General features: G+C 47.1%; 1 protein-coding gene across 6 annotated transcripts in view; it reads left to right on the forward strand.

The window, feature by feature from the left end:
- Positions 1-19,097, forward strand: part of myo6a (myosin VIa) — a 59,789-nt gene that overhangs the window by 20,847 nt on the left and 19,845 nt on the right. For all 6 annotated transcript variants that reach the window (XM_029251453.1, XM_029251458.1, XM_018743758.2 and 3 more), the window contains exons 10-20: positions 1,384-1,464; positions 4,997-5,177; positions 10,588-10,732; positions 13,850-14,007; positions 14,123-14,214; positions 14,473-14,545; positions 15,288-15,415; positions 15,609-15,704; positions 16,010-16,180; positions 18,548-18,586; positions 18,782-18,875. In XM_029251453.1, coding sequence (XP_029107286.1) covers positions 1,384-1,464; positions 4,997-5,177; positions 10,588-10,732; positions 13,850-14,007; positions 14,123-14,214; positions 14,473-14,545; positions 15,288-15,415; positions 15,609-15,704; positions 16,010-16,180; positions 18,548-18,586; positions 18,782-18,875 — 1,258 coding nt within the window. The remainder of the gene's footprint in view (positions 1-1,383; positions 1,465-4,996; positions 5,178-10,587; positions 10,733-13,849; positions 14,008-14,122; positions 14,215-14,472; positions 14,546-15,287; positions 15,416-15,608; positions 15,705-16,009; positions 16,181-18,547; positions 18,587-18,781; positions 18,876-19,097) is intronic.

A 19,097-nucleotide genomic window follows, 5' to 3' on the forward strand; every position in this document is an offset into this window, starting at 1 on the left:
GTCGCACTATGCTAATTGGCTTGACATTTCCCATGTATCACACGTAGTACAATGGCTATTTCAGTGGGTCTTTTCACTGGCCGAGTCCTCAACATTCACCGCACACATTTTTATGCTCATAGTTTCTCCCAGATTTCAGTTTTGCTGCCTGACAGCTGCTTGAAAAATTACACTTGACCAGTGTGTCATGTTGTGATTTAAATATTATTTAGTTTTGAGAAAAGATGAAAACTTAAAACCAGTAATCATAATAATTGGAATGCATTCTCCCTTGTTTTAAGAGCTTTCCCAATGATCAGCAACAGAGTGTTCCCTCATCTTTGGCAGCATCCTTCTGCCACCCGTTACCACCCGTCTATCAAACTCCTTGACAGCTGCTCACTTGCTGGGAAAGGCAGATGTTTATCATGAAGACAATTAGAGGAGCACAATAAGAAAAACGAAAGCGACGGGTGGATAATGGAGCCGTAATGACAGGTGCCGGACGTGTCACGTTCAAGCGGTGGCGGGGGAGGGGGGCAGGAGGGCGGAAGGATACTGCTCTCATTGCGAGATCTCTTCGAAGGCGTTTCAGTAATGAGAGCTCGTGCTCTGCTCCGTCTGCTTGGGTGAATTTAGTTGTTTCTCTCAGCAATGTAAGTGATTGTTTCTCCTTCAGCCAGGAAGTTTATTTCACACACTTCAGCGCATCATATTCCCTCTCTGACAACGAGTGAAGCAGGGACAGGAAAGCTATTTGCTTCTTTGTATTGCGGTAAATTCCTGAAGGTGACAAATGGCTTTATGTACGTGACATATTTTAACTGTACAATATTCTGGTGCTGTGCTATCTGGCCGTTAATTTTTCGTCCATTCAGGAGGACATATGTTTGTAAGTGCATCTCTTAAGCGGTACATGCCACATTGCTGAGTCCCAAAAGACATTACGGAGGACATACTTTGCTTTTACATGGTATTACATTTTTATGCTGGTGCTTGGAAAACTTAATAGAAATCTTACAAGTGAGGTAAAGGTTTGTGTCAACTGTGTGTGTATGTTATTTTCAGTAATTCATTATTATATGTGGCTTGTAGCATTAAGTATACAGTGTAGGAAAGGGTTTAGTTTTGAAAATCATGGTTTGTAGTATCTGAACATGCTCCTGTGAGAATTTGCAGGCCTCAGATCTCAATGTGCAACATTTTGGTTTCCAGGATATTTAATAATCCCTCAGATCTAGTACATCATTGTCTTGTTTTGAGTATTAGTTTCCATAGTTCAGAGGAGGAATGTAGCGGAACGTCTCTGGTCAGTGCAGGAACTCATCTGTAAGTTGTTCGTATGTTGACGTCACCGGTAGCACTGTGTTTTCACGTCCTGTTCTTCTGCTTCTTGTTCTCCAGTACCTGAACCGCGGCTGCACCCAGTACTTTGCCACCAAGGACACAGAGAAGCAGATCCTCCAGAACCGCAAGAGCCCACAGGTACGGTGCACGAGTGCATCTTCTCTGTAAGCCCCCAGAACACCCCACATGTTCCCAAAGTGATCCGGTGTTTGTTGTGAGCTCCATCTAGAGTCTCTGCCTTGGGTAGGAAGCTGTCAGTAAGACAGATGAAAAGAGAGGGAAGTAAATATAGATGTATGTCAAGTTGAAGGAAACTTGTTCAGGTCTCCCTTTGAAATCGATGCCTTTGAAGAGGGTGACCAAGCAGCAGCAGTTTGTGCAGCTGAATACTAAGACATTGGTCAAGGAGGCTTGCGGAGGCGGAGAGCGGTGTGAGTGAAGCAGGTATCAACTGCTCTGAGATGTTGCATTTGGCTCATTTGTGTGCCCAAGCCGGTGTCCGAGAGCTTCTTGTTTCGCACATGCTGTAGGCGAACTCCTGTACGGACGGGCGCGGTTCAGACCTTTTAAAATCTGCTGCATGTATAACGAATGAAATGTGTGTCACACACAGTGTATGAGCCCTGTGAGTGCAGGCACCTTTTTCCAGTGACTTAGAAGGTTCCCAGATCTTACCCTTGTCTGGTGTGTGTTATGGAGAAGCTACTAAAAGGCCCATTCCGCAGGCGCTACATAAGTGTGTTGGGGCTCACGTGGGAGTCACGTACTTTCCAGAAAGGCCAGGGCACTTGGTGTGAGCAGGCTCCCCACGGGCCCTTGCCTGTCAGCTGAGATGTTCTGCTGAAGGGTCAGCCGCTGAACCAGCCTGCAAAATGAAATGGCCCGAACGGACATGATGTGTCACATTCCAGAGAATTCCCTGACCCTCGAAACGGGATCCATTCTGAAGCCTGGTGCTATGTGTCAGTTGGAGGAGTTTATTATTGCAACCGTGTGCACCACACCTTTGGGGACTGCCAGTCTGATTGATTAATACTATTAAAATTAGCTGTTGCAGGAACTCGATCATATCCTCCACAAGAAGGATCATCAATGATATACGAATGTGTGATTCATTCCTTTTGTCAATGGATGTCATGTTAGTGGAATATTTATGATGGCTTTTTCCTGTTTTGGGACATTTTAGAAAATAGTTTTTCCATATTCACATACTGTATGAAATCTGACATGCTGTGTAAGTCTGGTTGGGAATGAAGTTACAGTGATATTTATGAGTAATGTCTGTTTTAATGTAAACCCATAGGATACATTTGAATCCAAGTAACAGAGTATAAAGATGGTTAATTAAAAATGTACTCTGCTCTGAGTTAAAACTGCAATCGAGGGTATGCTGCTGATGTAATTCTTTTTAACCATTACATTTATTCATTTAGCTGACGCTTTTCCCCCAAAGCGACTTACAATGTTAAGGTCACAATTATTATATTCTTACAATCATTTACCCATTAATACAGCTGGGTAATTTACTGGAGCAATTTTAGGGTAAGTACCTTGCTCAAGGGTACTACAGCCAGAGGTGGGGATCAAACCTGCTACCTTTGGATCCAAAGGCAGTAGCTCTAACCACTACGCTACCAGCTGTCCTAGAAGGGGCGTTTTCATAGCCCCCCCCTACACGCTGGCTGTGTCCACTGTGCTCAAACTGACCCGAGATGTCCTGCTGACCTGCTTCATGTCAGTAATCGCTGGTGTGTGTGTGTGTGTGTGTGTGTGTGTGTGTGTGTGTGTGTGTGTGTGTGTGTGTTTCTCTCCTTGCACTACTGCTTCCCTGATATACAGGACATTGAGGTGATCACACTCCGCTCTGTAGTATAGTCAAACTGTTCTGGTGATATGAATTCTGGGGCCTTTCCAGCTTCAGATCTGTAGTGTTGTGTGGAGTAAGTGCACGCTCTTTCTAGCTACAGTATCTATCTAATCCGTATATCTATCTTTCTCTCTCTGAGGCCATTTGTTTGGCTATATGCTTTTCAGACCTGCTGTGATAAAGTACCACCTGGTCCAGGATATCAGTCCAATATGGTGCATTTTACGAGGGGCAAGAGAATGTAAATACAACACAGCAGGACCTATTTCTTGCAGTTCTCGTTAATTTTGCAGTACTTAATGTTACCTATTTATACAGCTTTGCATTTCAAAGGCATATGAGAGCGGTTTCTTTTTATTAAAAAAAAAAAAAGACAGCCTTTAGGCTATACTTACGTTATCCATTATGTTAGTCACCACCCCTATGGCAGCCGAGAGATTTTACAGTCATGTTCTTTTTTCTATTTAGTTGACACCTATTTCCAAACTGACTTGCACTGTTAGGTAAGCAGCTTAGCAGTTATTCATTTAAACAGCTGTGTTTTTGCTGTTATCAATTCATGGTAAGTGCCTTGATCAAGTGGTGCTGACTCAGGAGTGGGATATGAACCCAGGACCTTCTGATCTCTTGCACTACAGTGCAAAGAGAGAGACATTAGCAATAAACACTACACTTCCTGTTGTGCCCCAGCCTAGTATGTAGAAATAATTCAACAGAGTAGTCTGTGTTCTGTTCAATGGGAAATGAATTTTACGCTCATGTTGTCTTCAATTTAACTCGATTTATTTAAAAAAATCTGTCATATTCATTCCAGGTAATCATGTTTATACAGGAAACAGATGTAATTACTTTGCAGGTGCACCTGCAAGACTTGCCATATTTTTTGTGGATTTAACATGGTCCAGTAGCAGTTAACTTAGCAGTGAGGTGACTGGGAGTTTTAAGGTGAAAAGTGGAATTTTTTAAACCAGCAGTTCTCAGTCCTCATTCTCATGAATTGAGCACTGACCACTTGCTAAGTCCTTGTACTTGTTGAAGCTCGGGCACATTCGAGCTCTGACAGTTATATCTGAAGATGGAATGTGCAAATTGGATGTTAATGCGCAGAGCTCCTTTTAATACCCTTGCGTGTCTGAGAGGAAGCTGAAAGCACCACGGAGGTGGGGGTCAGCCATCGCTGCTGGCAGCTCTGTACTTTTCCTTTCCTTGGACCCTCCTGAGACATTGCGTGATGGCGCCCTCCCTGCCAGCTTGCCCCCTTCCTGTCTCCACAGGTCCATCACCTCTGCTTGTTTCCTCCTGCCATTTTGCCTGGTGTGCAAGGGTTCAGAACAACAGCCTGCAAGATATTGGCCTAGATGGTTGTGGCTCCATGGGGTTTCCATGGCTATTCTTCAGAAATCTTATCTATCGAGCCCAGCCTTTGCATGCGATTAAGGGATGGTGCTTTCCTGAGCTGTTATCCTGTCTGCAAATCTTTCTTCTGTTCTCCTCCTGCTTTTGCCTTCCCTGGGAAGGGCGCAGGTGAACACTGGTGCGGTGGCGACTCTAAGTCCAAGTTTTGACCCGCCTGCCAATCAAGAAGTTCCAGTCCAGCTCTGATTAATGTTTGAGTTGATTTCACTGATTTCCCCCCCAAATCCAAACTTGCATGTGCTGTTTTGAAGTGAACACTGGGCAGGCTGGTCAAGCTGAAGAGAGGTGTGTGGTGTGAAGTGCGATGCGGACTTGGTGTCGACTTGTTTGTGGGATACAGGAAAGGTTGGACAATGGGCACTTACTCTGTGCGGTGTCATTCAACAGCACCTCAAAGCAGGCCCACTGAAGGACCCCCTGCTGGATGACCAGGGTGACTTCAACAGGATGTGCGTGGCCATGAAGAAGATTGGCCTGGATGACATGGAGAAGTTGGATCTGTTTCGGGTGGTGGCCGGCGTCCTACACCTGGGCAACATCGACTTCGAGGAAGCAGGGAGCACCTCAGGTAAGTGTAGGAGGATGGGTGGGGAAGAGAGGCTGTGAGCTGCATTATCTGCATTAAAAAAAGAGGAGGACGTGACCTTTATCTTGCCAGGGAGAACATAGTACTGCCCCCCCTTCTGTTAGCTGTCTCTGCAGGGCATCCACAATCAATACACCTTTGTGCTAGTCTTTCACAGCTGCTGAAGATAAGCATTTAAAAGGTTTTTTTTTTTTTTTTTTTTTTTTTTTTTTTTTTTTTTTTTTTTTTTTTTTAATAAGTCTCCGTGTAAAAGTGCATACCAAGAGGTTATATTTTAAGTTTCAAATACAGATGCTTGGAAACTGAGGTCTAAAATTAGCTGGACTTTTGCCAAGCTGGTGGTAATGCTGCAGAAGACCACTTGAGTGCATATGGGGTCAACAGGGGCCCCTGCTCCTCTGAACTGAGCTGCCTTGCTCACATCTCATAAAACTACGAGATCCTGCTTTAACAATGGTCTTCCGCTCCTGTTCATGAGGCGGAGTGAAGGTTTTAAAAGGCAGGATATGTCGTCTTAGAAGGATTCTGGGTCCGAGGGTCCAACAGGCGAGGGGATTTAGATGGATGAGTATCCAGGCAGTTTTACAAGATATTGGAGGTAATTTTTACAGACTGATTTTGCTAAATGCAGGTTTTGTCTAAGAAGACATTTAGCGCTTGTCCTCTGGGTTTGCACCACAGAGCAGTAGTGTGATGCAAAGTTGGCCGATGCAGCAGAAGATCTTCAGTTCGTTGATGGGCTTTCAGGCAGAGGCTGCGGTGGGCGAATGCCATTGATCACCTTCAAAATCCTACCCCTGAATCCCCAGGTTATCCTCTAATACAGCCCACAGACTCTGTATAAAATGCACATAAGCAGTGGTTTTAACAAGCGTTATTGACCCAGGTAGCATGGGCATTGCCAATAATGCATTCAGGGAGACAAGTAAATCTTTATGGTTTAAAAGTTAGAGAGATGCGGTAATGGTACTGCACTGTCTTATGTTTCAGCAATACAAAAGCTCTGTAGGCCAAATACTATTACTAGCCATTGTTTTGCTGACACATTTGCCAAGCCAACATATGACGTTATATTTGTATAATGATGATTGACCCATTTATACAGCTGGGTAAATTGTGCAACTCAAACCCAGGTCCTTTGAGACCAAGGTGGTGGCTCTAACTACTACACCCCCAGCTGCAGTAAATGGTACTAGCCTGAACGGAGTGAAATGTTGTCATGAGCAATTGTAGGAAAGGCACATCATGTGTACGATGCAGTATGGTGTCATGTCTCTATGGAAACCCATGACACAACAAGACAGCGACATGCACAGGTTTCCAGGAGCACAATGGAAGGCTGCAGGCTCTTGTGAAAAGGTACTCCTTTTGGGATGTGAACAAGTGCGGTGAGCGTACGATGACCAAGTTGGACATCAGGAGGTCTCTAGTTTGAGCCGGTGTCAGAGCCCCGGGCTGACAGCCTGTTGGACAGCAGATAGGCGACGACTCTGAGGGACACAACCAGATGAATGGCTCACCTGTCCTTTAATAGGGTCATCAGGAGAAATTATAGACATATATATAAAATCCCCCCTCCACCCCCATCTTGCAGTCCTTCCTGTCTCCTCATTGCAGCTGTAATTCTCCTCACGGACAGGCTGATGGATAAAAAACAGTTGTACCCGTTCTGATGAAGTGCAGTAGCACGGGACTAATGGGTGTCATTGCGCTATTCAATTAAAGGAGAGAGGTTGACTCTCCACGATAAATCATCTCACGGAGATCGACGTGACAAGGTGATTAATGGATGATCAGCGTGCCCTTAACATTATGTACTCTCAAGGTTAAATAGAGAACAAAGGTAACTTACGCTGTAGGTGCTGCTGTGCGACTTGAAGTATTTCTGCAGATTTAAAATGCTCCAGTAGCGACTTATTAATGGGTTACGGAATTTTATGGGTGTGCTACAAAACACTTCCTTCATGATGTGATGTACTCTCAGGACTGGAGAACTTGCCTTTTCCTTCTGCAGGATTTCACGTCAAGGCTGTTATAGGTTTTTCCCATCTAAAGCTGTAGAATTTGTATATATTGTATATGGTATAAGTATCATTATAGCATATTTCAAAGTGTTTGTTACTTAAATGTATTTAATTTTCTAGTGGTATTATAAGACAAGAAAAATCAATTTTTAAAGTACTGCAGTGGAGATGTCTTTCTATGATGTGTGTGGCCCGTGAGGAGGCTGTGCCGTAAGGAGCACTACCAGGAGAGTTTTGAATGCGTGAAGTCCATCCATCCATCTTCCTCCGCTTTTATCCGGGGCCGGGTCGCGGGGGCAGCAGTCCGAGCAGAGTACTCCAGACCTCCCTCTCCCCGCACACCTCCTCCAGTTCCTCTGGGGGAACCCCAAGGCGTTCCCAGGCCAGCCGGGAGACATAGTCTCTCCAACGTGTCCTGGGTCTGCCCCGAGGCCTCCTCCCAGTGGGACAAGCCCGGAGCACCTCCCCAGGGAGGCGTCCAGGAGGCATCCGGAACAGATGCCCGAGCCACCTCAACTGGCTCCTCTCGATGCGGAGGAGCAGCGGCTCTACTCCGAGCTCCTCCCGGGTGACTGAGCTCCTCACCCTATCCCTAAGGGTGCGCCCAGCCACTCTGCGGAGGAAACTCATTTCTGCCGCTTGTATCCGCGATCTCATTCTTTCGGTCATGATCCAGAGTTCATGACCATAGGTGAGGGTAGGAACGTAGATCGACCGGTAAATTGAGAGCTTCGCCTTACGACTCAGCTCCCTCTTCACCACAACAGACCGGTACAATGACCGCATTACTGCAGACGCCGCACCGATCCGTCTGTCGACCTGCCGCTCCATTTTTCCCTCACTCGTGAACAAGACCCCAAGATACTTAAACTCCTCCACTTGAGGGAGCAACTCCCCCCTAACCCGGAGGGAGCAATCCACCTTTTTCCGACTGAGAACCATGGCCTCGGATTTGGAGGTGCTGATTCTCATCCCCGCCGCTTCGCACTCGGCTGCAAACCTCCCCAGTGCACGCTGCAAGTCTTGACTTGATGAAGCCAACAGGACCACATCGTCCGCAAAAAGCAGAGACGAGATCTCGCGGCCACCAAAACAGACACCCTCCGTTCCCTGACTGCGCCTAGAAATTCTGTCCATAAAAATAATGAACAGAATCGGTGACAAAGGGCAGCCCTGGCGGAGTCCAACATGCACCGGGAACAGGTCTGACTTACTGCCGGCAATGCGAACCAAGCTCCTGCTCCGGTCATACAGGGAACGAACAGCCCGTAGCAACGAGCCCCGAACCCCATAATCCCGAAGCACCCCCCACAGGATGCCACGAGGGACACGGTCGAATGCCTTCTCCAGGTCCACAAAACACATATGGACTGGTTGGGCAAACTCCCACGAACCCTCCAACACCCTAGTGAGGGTATAGAGCTGGTCCAGTGTTCCACGGCCAGGGCGAAAACCACATTGCTCCTCCTGAATCCGAGGTTCGACTATCGGTCGGATTCTCCTTTCCAGTACCCTGGCATAGACTTTCCCAGGGAGGCTAAGGAGTGTGATCCCCCTGTAGTTGGAACACAATCTCCGGTCCCCCTTCTTAAAAAGAGGGACCACCACCCCGGTCTGCCAGTCCAGAGGCACCGTTCCCGAACTCCACGCGATGCTGCAGAGGCGTGTCAGCCAAGACAGCCCCACAACATCCAGAGACTTGAGAAACTCGGGGCGGATCTCATCCACCCCCGGAGCCTTGCCACCGAGGAGTTTTTTGACTACCTCAGCAACTTCAGCCAGGGTAATGGACGAGTCCCCCTCCGAGTCCCCAGCCTCAGCTTCCTCTACGGAAGGCGTGTCGGAGGGATTGAGGAGATCCTCAAAGTACTCCTTCCACCGCCCGAGAACATCCTCAGCTGAGGTCAGCAGCGCACCACTTCCACTGTAAACAGTGTTCGTGGAACACCGCTTCCCCCCTCTGAGTCGCCGGACGGTTTGCCAGAATCTCTTTGAGGCCGACCGAAAGTCTTCCTCCATGGCCTCACCGAACTCCTCCCAAGCCCGAGTTTTTGCCGCGGCGACTGCCAGAGCCGCGCTCCGTTTGGCCCGTCGGTACCCGTCAGCTGCTTCAGGAGTCCCATGAGCCAGCCAGGCCCGATAGAACTCCTTCTTCAGCTTGACGGCATCCCTTACTTCCGGTGTCCACCACCGTGTTCGGGGATTGCCGCCGCGACAGGCACCGGAGACCTTATGGCCGCAGCTCCGAACAGCCGCACCGACAATGGAGGAGCGGAACATAGTCCATTCAGACTCAATGTCCCCCACCTCCCTCGGGACCTGGTTGAAGCTCTGTCGGAGGTGGGAGTTGAAGACCTCTCTGACAGGGGCCTCCGCCAAACGTTCCCAACAGACCCTCACTATGCGTTTGGGCCTGCCAGGTCTGTCCAGCTTTTTCCCCCGCCATCGAATCCAACTCACCACCAGGTGGTGATCAGTTGACAGCTCAGCCCCTCTCTTCACCCGAGTGTCCAAGACATATGGCCGAAGGTCAGAAGAAACGACTACAAAGTCGATCATCGACCTCCGACCTAGGGTGTCCTGGTGCCAAGTGCACTGGTGGACACCCTTATGCATGAACATGGTGTTCGTTATGGATAAACCGCGACTAGCACAGAAATCCAATAACAACTCACCGCTCGGGTTCAGATCAGGGAGGCCGTTCCTCCCAATCACGCCCCTCCAGGTATCACTGTCGCTGCCCACGTGGGCGTTAAAGTCCCCCAGTAGAACGACAGAGTCCCCAGTGGGAGCGCTTTCCAGCACGCCCCCCAGGGACTCTAAAAAGGCCGGGTACTCTACACTGCCGCTAGGCGCATAAGCACAAACGACAGTGAGAGACCGTTCCCTGACCCGAAGGCGTAGGGAGATGACCCTCTCATTCACCGGGGTAGACTCCAACACATGGCGGCTGAACTGGGGGGCTATTAATAAGCCCACACCAGCCCGCCGCCTCTCACCTTGGGCAACGCCAGAATAGTGGAGAGTCCACCCTCGATCGAGTAGAGTGGTTCCAGAACCCAAGCTGTGAGTGGAAGTGAGCCCGACTATATCTAGACGGTATCTCTCAACTTCCCGCACCAGCTCAGGCTCCTTCCCCGCCAGTGAGGTGACATTCCAAGTCCCAAAAACCAGAGTTGGCGCCCGAGGTTTGGGTCGGCCGGGCACTCGGCCCCGACCACCGCCCAAATCACAACGCACCGGCCCCTTATGGTTTCTCCGGCAGGTGGTGAGCCCACCGAAGAGAATGCGTGAAGTAAGGGGTGAATTGTTCAGTATGAACTTGTGGATGCATTGTGTATAACTGCTGTGTCTATGTACCCCATCAGGAGGCTGTACCATAAAGAGGACCTCTGGAAAGATGCTGGAGTACTGTGCTGAACTCCTCGGTCTGGATGAGGATGACTTGCAAGTGAGCCTCACCACCAGGGTCATGCTCACAACAGCAGGGGGCGCCAAAGGCACAGTGATCAAGTAAGCCCCCAACCCCCTTCCCCCCCAGGGTACCACAGAACACTCTTAACGCAGTTTTCATTTGGACTTGACAGTTTTTGGTAAATCTGAGCAACCCACAGGTTACAGGTGAAGGACTTTGTCTCTGCTAAAGTGGGTACTTCAGTATGGCTTTTTTTTGCCATTGCATAAATGTCCTCCTGGGACAGCGTTCAAAATGATGTGGTCCACTTCTGTAGGAAAGTATAAAGGAGGTTAGATTTAATGTCCACCCTTTGAAAAGCAGTTGGGTTTGGTGACAAGCAGGCAGGCAAACAGGTGGCGTACGAGGTTGACAGAGCCGTGCTGCGCTACTCTAAGCTCAGTGTTTGAGACAGGAGCTTCTGACCTCCGGCTGTCCATGACACTCGAGCTGACAGGTCACACGAGGAGCTGCTGTGGGCTGTGCAGGCCAGACTGGGCTGGGCACTGGGTTCGCACGCGGGTTTGAATCCAGCTCAGCCTATGTGAAGTTTGCATATTCATCCTGTGTTTTCGCGGCTTCGACTCATAGTCCGAAGATGCGTTTCGAGTGAATTGGTAATTTGGAATTGCTTCGTGAGTGTGTGAGTGTGTGAGAGTGACTAGCCTATGATGTACTGACATCCGGTCTACGGTGTATGCTGGCTCACACCCTGTGGTGTCACGATAGGCTCCCAACCATTGCCACACAGCAATGGACAAGCAGTTGCTAATAAAAAAGAAATCGATAAATCAAACTGTTGTTTGGCAACAACATTTGGCATTTGACCCCACAGGTCTCTAGTTGCTCATCAAGTGCCATGTCAGTCCTGGGTGTAATAAAACGCAGAGAGGGCAGGAATACAGCTGCTGCGGTCAGAACTCGATGTATGTGCCATCTCCAGGGCACTGGTCCCCTCCTGTCTAACTGACAGCAGTTGGCAAGGTGTGAGCTGTGTCCCATCCTTCGTAACGCAATGCTTCCACAGCCTCACAAACAGCACCGCTGCGAAAAGAGTGTAAGGAGTTTAAGGAAGGCCCGAATGGGATTTGAACTTGTTACGTCTCAGAGGTCTATTTGTATGCGTTGCGTAAGAGGGAAAGCCTCAGCTATGTTTAGCCCCATTGAGAAAGGCTTTACGCAGCACTGTGTGCATGAGGAAGGATGTTAATGGCATTCACCTGGTCAGCCCGGCTTCTCCACGGCAGCGTGGGCCACTCAGCTTCTCATTCATACAGATGCCACAGTATGGTGCCTGTCCCTGGCAGGAACTCATTTTCACAAAGGACCACAGCAGTTGCAGGGGGATATGCTTCACAGACAGAGGGAGGTGGGGGGTAACCTTGGGGCTATTGCAAGATGGAGTGATACGTGGTCAATGCACTGGCTGTAGTATTAGCTCATACCGCCCTTCAGTGAGAGGACAACTCCTGTCTATGTTAATATTTGGCAGGTGCTGCCTGGAAGATCTTTCACTCCCATGCATAATTCATCCTCGGCTGCAGAGACAAAGCGATTTTGAGGTAATTTCATGGCAGAGATTTTGAAGTAATTTCCTCAAATGGCTTTTTTGTTCTGGCTTGTACTCTAATGGGAGAGGTAAAAGGCAAAAATTTGGGGTGGGTTTCTGGGACCAGGTTGAATGGTAGGATTTGAGGGATTGATGCTAAGGGGCAGCGTTGAGATTCAGGACTTGAATTTGAGGCTGTTTGCTTTTAAGGGGTGGGGTTAGAGGCAGGGTTGAGGGACTTAGAGGGTGGGATTTGTAACTGAGATTAGGAGGTGTGGTTTGTGCCTCGGCTTGAGGGGCGGAGTTAGGGTGACAGGGTGAAGCCAAGGACACAAATTACTGCATGACTTCCTGTGCAGTGATGTAACTGTCAGGCCCTTAGTACGGGACTGCGGGCTGGTCGTAGGGAGGATGATGAGGTGTTCCAAGACGGGATGCACGTAAGAGGATCTTTCTGCGGCTAAGAGCGGTGGCTCAGTCTGAGCGCTCTCCAACCTGAAGCGTTCACCTGAAGGATGTGAGAGGAAAAATAAGAAAAAGGAATAAAAATGATGGCATGCATTAGAAGTGCAACCGACGTGTTCTGTAACTTCTGCAGAAAGCACATTGTGCCAGAAAGAGGATGCACCGAAACTACACCCCCAACTGTAAGGGGTAACCGACACTGGCTGGGCCTGGAAAACAAGAAAATAATGTTTGCAGGTGGAGAGATGAGCTGAAGGGGTGTAGGGTGCTTGTTATATGTCGCACACAACTTACTTCAGCCTGTAGGAAATGTAGTAGATGCATAAGTAAATTGGAAGCACACGTGAGCTGAGCACACGCTGATCATGTAGAAAGGAAGCCAATGAGACGTTATGTGTAACATGCGCTTTGAAAACTATATTATATGTGTGAGTGTGTGAGATTTCTATATCTCTGTCAGACAGTGGTCCTCCCTCTTTGGCTGAAGCACACCATTAGCAAAAACTTTTTCCTGTCTTAAGTTGGTTTGTGCAAATTTTTTCTACAAGGACAATAGCCATTATAGAAGAGGTGATTTGAAGAGCTGAGCAGCACATGGCAATATTTACAGCCCGCTCACATGGTGCCTGAATAAGCTTCCTTCCATCTCCTGGCATTGTGTCCTCGTGTTCACCAGTGTCATTAAATCACCCGCAAAGGTGTGTGTGCAAAGCAATTACCGTGCGTTTATAGAGCTGATGACCAACAGTGAGACTGATTTGAGCTCGTACAGTTCTCTGTGTACAGGCCAAATCAGTCTTTCTGACAACATTTCATTGCCGTTGTTGTATTGTTTGGTGTATACTTTGTAATTCTACACTTTCTCCAGTTTTGGACATTTTTTTTACTGAGGCAAATCTGGTTGAATATCTTTTCCAAAAGTTCTCATGACCTCGCAAAACTTGAACCCGCAACCTCTCCTCATCAGTCCAGTTACATTGCTGCTATACCTGTTAAAAGATTGTCTTTACAATTATCCAAGTCTTTAGTGACCTGTTTATTTCTGGAATCATCTCAGCTGGATGTTGAAAACTTGACTCATGCGGGTGACGTCGTATTTATAAGAACAAGGTGCTGTTTTTCGACATTAAATCAATTAATTTTTGTATGTGCGTTTCTGCAGAGTGCCGCTGAAGGTTGAACAAGCGAACAACGCTCGGGATGCCCTGGCCAAGGCTGTCTACAGCCGCCTGTTTGACCATGTGGTCAAGAGGGTCAACCAGTGCTTCCCATTTGAGAGCTCCTCTACCTTCATTGGGGTACTGGACATTGCTGGGTTCGGTAAGTCAACCTTCTCGTACGCTACTCAATGTGTCAAGCCTCCCTACTGTGAGACTCTAGTGTGAGGGTCTCAGTTGAAATTTGTGCACTTTACCTGTGGCTCATCTTCCCACAGAGTACTTTGAGCACAACAGCTTTGAGCAGTTCTGCATCAACTACTGCAACGAGAAGCTGCAGCAGTTTTTCAACGAGCGCATCCTGAAAGAGGTGAGCACATTTGGAAGAGGCTCTCACCAGTCACCTTTCACGGTGGAAGATGTAAGCAAGTGAAACACTTTGTTGAACCTTCCTGGGACTGCCATCCTCAAGCAAAAAAATGGCTTCATATATAAAGGCCTAGGGAACGATGTTTACATCTGTGGCATCTGCAGGGTTTTCATATGAAAAGAATAATATCAGTCCTGCTGCAGTCTGAAATGGGTCCTGTCTGACCCCAGATCCTGACAGGAAACTGTGTCATTGTAGGAACAAGAGCTGTACCAGAGGGAAGGCCTAGGAGTCAATGAGGTTCACTACGTGGACAACCAGGATTGCATAGGTATGTCATACATACATCTCTTTAGTCAGTCTCCACTACCTGGGCAGCTCAGAAAGGTTAGGAATGTGCTTTGTTTGCACAAGACCAACCTGTGTTTCCTCAAGTGTTGTCTCCAGGCTGTGTCTGCAGTCCTCTGTGAGATTTAAAGGCACATTGCTTGAGGAGAGATGATAGAGCATTGCTGCTGTTGCTCTTCATAACCTGTGCATGTGTTTGGGGGAGAATTGCGAGGGTATGGACTCAGTTGTGCCAGAGCTGAAAAATCTATGGATAAATACATTTTAATCTGCAGTGCTCTCTAGAAAATATTTGTATTTCTATTGGCTTTGTATTATGGTTTTTATTCAAACCAAATGGTTGACACCTCAATTTATGTGTGAGGAGGGCATATTTTGGCTCTCTGCGCATATCATTTATATGATGCTTTTACTTGCTACAGAAATTTCCAGCAAACCTGTGCTTCATATGCAAATAAGGGTGTCTGATGTAGAGTATTTTTTCCTCATTATGGTGTAATATTAATTTAACTGGTTGATTCCTCAATCAACAGAGCCATTCTCCTGCACTACATGCAAATGAAGTGCTCTGCTCAATTTGTAGCCAATTTGTACATCACTTGTACGTTTAACCTGGATGAGTAACTGGTGATGCACTAATGAACTGTAAGAGCTCATCGTGGTGCAGCACTAACCTTGCTCACACCCCCAAGCCCACACATCTGCTCCCATTTCTATCATCACAGACCTGATAGAGGCCAAAGTTGTGGGTATTCTTGACATCCTGGATGAAGAGAACCGCCTGCCCCAACCCAGCGACCAGCACTTTACAGACACAGTGCACAGCAAGCACAAGGACCACTTCCGTCTCACGGTGAAGTGCAGTGCTGTGTTTAAGGCTTTTTGCTGTAGTCAAGAAATTTTGGTGGTGAAGTTCTAAGCTTGGAAGTGATGTTTTGTAGGGTAACATACAACAAGGCTAAAGTGAGCAAAGTTTTAGAAGAGGACACGTATGCATCTATATATGTGGACAACAAATGACGATGGCTACCTTCTCCATCCTGCAGGTCCCCAGGAAGTCCAAGCTGGCGATTCACAGAAATGTTCGAGATGATGAGGGCTTTATCATAAGGCACTTTGCAGGAGCTGTGTGCTATGAAACGGTACACCGAGCCCTGGGTCAAAAACCTCCATAGCCTCTTTACCAAACACCTCATTGCTCAGAAGTCTAGAGGTTTTTAGCAGCCTGATATTCTGTCATGCCTGTTATATTGAGAGCTTTTTTCATTTACTCTGATTGCGTAGCGATTTCTTTAAGACACCATTGCCATGGAGGTCAACCAACTAAGCCACGATGACAAGTCATCTAGATGTCATGTACGCTTTGTGGAATAGGCTGTTGAGGATGAATCTCTGAATGTAAAGATGGCTTGACTTCATTAAACTACCTTTGCAACTATCTCCCCAGATGAAGTTTGTGGAGAAGAACAATGATGCCCTCCACCAGTCCTTGGAGTGTCTGGTGTGTGAGTCCAAGGACCGCTTTGTAAAGGAGCTCTTTGAGAACTCCAACAACTCCCGGGATGCCAAGCAGAAAGCCGGCAAGCTGAGTTTCATCAGCGTGGGCAACAAATTCAAGGTAGGAAAACATCTTCAGTCTTACTCATATGCCATCCTTCGTAATTGCTATGTGTTTATTCTCAGATAAATCAAAACTGGAATGTAGTGTCCAGGCTTGCTAGACTCTTAACTCTTTTTCTTTTTGGAGTAACATTTAGAAATGAATGCATACAGTAATAAATATATTTTCATGTCAGAAAGTTATACTTCACTTGTTTTGTTTCCTGGTTGCAACACATTTTGTAATTGGTTATTTGTAACCTCATACGTGTTCAATATACGCGCCGCGTTATCAAGATGTAGAAGAATGCTTATGAGGGTAAGTCAGCAAGTATCCACAATACAGCTTTTTTTGGATATATTTTGGATACTTTTTGACCTACTTTTTGTGTTTTTTGTGTGTGAAGTATGATTAAAACTGCAGCCTCTTTCAACTTCTGTTTAACTACTAAGAAGTCTTATTGTTCATTTAGTACCATTCTGTCCCTGAAAAGGTGATGCCTACAGAAGAGCAGATGGAAAATGTTAATCCTGAACCCCATCCCGGGTCAAAGAAATATTGTGACTTTCATATTTTCAGGTTCCGATCTGTCATTTTCCCCTGGACCTTTGCTACATGTGCAAAAGTGTATTGTATAGAAATTGAAGTTAATGTATTGAAACTCTATGCTCCAGATGTAGTAGTTACCGATGTGTCAGTTTTTGTGGGGTTGGCATGTTTTCTGTGTTCATTTTTGTGTAATCGTGTGATCTAATGCCGCTCCCCTCCCATGTTTTCTCTTTTATGTACCCGTCCTTCTCCTTGTCCTCCTGACTCTCCATCGTTTCCCTAAGAAATCTCTGATTTAAGCTGGATAAGGCCAGCTCAGGAAGTCTAGGGAAAGATGCAAAAGGAAAGAGGATGCTTGAGGGGTGGGGGGTATAAAAAAAAAAAAAAAAAATCAATGATGATGAAATGCAGATTCAGCAAGAGAGTGAAGGTAAACAATCTCTTGCTGCTATGTGTTCCCCACCAGGCTGGCGAGGAAGCCCCATGTGAACTGCTTTTGTTGTGCAGACAGTTAATCGCTTTCATCCACTCAGTCCTCCCCCACGGTTTGACCCCTCTTCTGACACACGCCTCCTTGTGTAACGTGTCCTCTGTGAATCGTGTGTCAGTGCATGTCTGCTACAGGCACTCTGTTGATGCCATTATCTTATATAAGAGTCATAATGAGACTTTGAAGAGCTGGAGTACCGTCAGACCTGTTAGAATTGCCCAGACAGAGCTCAATTCTTCATCTGTATCGCGCTCTTTGGTCCCTCTGGTTGGACCTGTGGGATGTGAAAAATGCTCTGAAATGCAGCATCTCTATCCTGCCTTCATGCCAGTGATGTTTGATCAGTTGATCCCATCTGGCTGGAAATCCCAGTTGAGTATGAAACTTGTCCATCAGCTGTTGGTATAGCAGCAATAGCTCAAACGTACATTTCTCTCGCTGAACATATGAGGTAGAGTCAGCTTCACAGCATGCGGCTCTGCCACCTTTGCACTTTCAAGAGGAACACTGATACATGACGGGATCAGTGTGTTTAGAAAACTGGCAAAACTGAAACAACCATCCTACTAATATTACCTTGTTAAATATTTACAGCAACCAAGGAGACAATAATAGTGAAATGGCATCTGTTTGTCAACAAATACACTCCATTAGGGTGACCTGACCTTTCTTTCTTCTCAATACCTGAATGAAACATTTCATAGTCCCTTGGGGCAGATGGCGTTTGTCACGTGGTGTAGGAAATGATCGACTCACCTTCATTTGAGGTATTATTTCACTTTACAGTTTACGCTCCCCAAGTCTGAGATTAGAGCACTGATCCATAAATAAGTAAATCTCCTGCACTGAAAACAGCATCAGAGGTGTTGAACCACTGCCCTCACCTCACTTCAAAATGAGGTGCAATATATAATATTTTACAGCACTCCTGTGCCTGGTAAAAACCCTTTTGGTGGTGTCTCTCTACATGAAATCAGTCAGGCAGCAGTAGTAATAGAAGCTCCTGTGACCTTGCGTACCCCTCAAGATGCGCATAAAATAGCTGTGGAGGGCAGGCTTGCGACAGGACTCAGTCTGTAAGCGGTTATCTGTCTGCCTCCCACAATGCACGGCTGCCCATCAGTCCTCCATGGTATCGTCTACGTTTGAGTGTCCACCTGTCTGCATGAAAGAAAAAGCAAAACTGAAGCATCCTTGCTTTTTATTAGTTTGGTCTGCTGGCTGCATTTGTAAGTGTATGAGTTTTTCTTTGGAATCTCGTGTGCAAACGGTGTGAGCAGCAAGTATGGCCACCACTCAGAGAGGTCACGATCAGGCTTAAGGTTCTTCTTTCCCCCCTGTTACAGACCCAGCTGAACATACTGCTGGAGAAGCTCCGCAGCACGGTAAGTGCAGTTACTCTTGACATGCAGCTGAATCCTGGCTACACCTCAGGGGCTGATGTCTCTTCATTAACGTGTGTAACGCTGGTGGAGTGTGCGCACAGGCTTGTGTGGTGTGCGAGAAGGCAGCTTAGGTTGGTGTTGTGTCCCTGTGGTTGGTCCGGGTATGTGCTGACTTCTTGCTTTTGTCTTTGAAAGGGCTCCAGCTTTGTCCGCTGTGTGAAGCCCAACCTGAAGATGGTGAGCCACCGGTTTGAAGGAGCCCAGATTCTGTCCCAGCTGCAATGCTCAGGTCTGTCAGGGTCTGGAGGCATATGGGGACACCCCCGGGAGCAGGAGAACCTGTCAACAGTAGCATGCCCAGTAGTTCGAGATATACTGTGCTGTACCACACACAGAGAAGTGTGACATACAGAGTACAACAGAGTCACGCACATGGTGTCCATGATGCTCTACAACACACAAAAACCCAGAGACTGAAGACGTTTATCTCACACAGTCTTCGTGCAGAGTA

Source organism: Scleropages formosus, chromosome 1, assembly GCF_900964775.1.
Source record: "Scleropages formosus chromosome 1, fSclFor1.1, whole genome shotgun sequence".
Lineage (NCBI taxonomy): Eukaryota > Metazoa > Chordata > Actinopteri > Osteoglossiformes > Osteoglossidae > Scleropages > Scleropages formosus.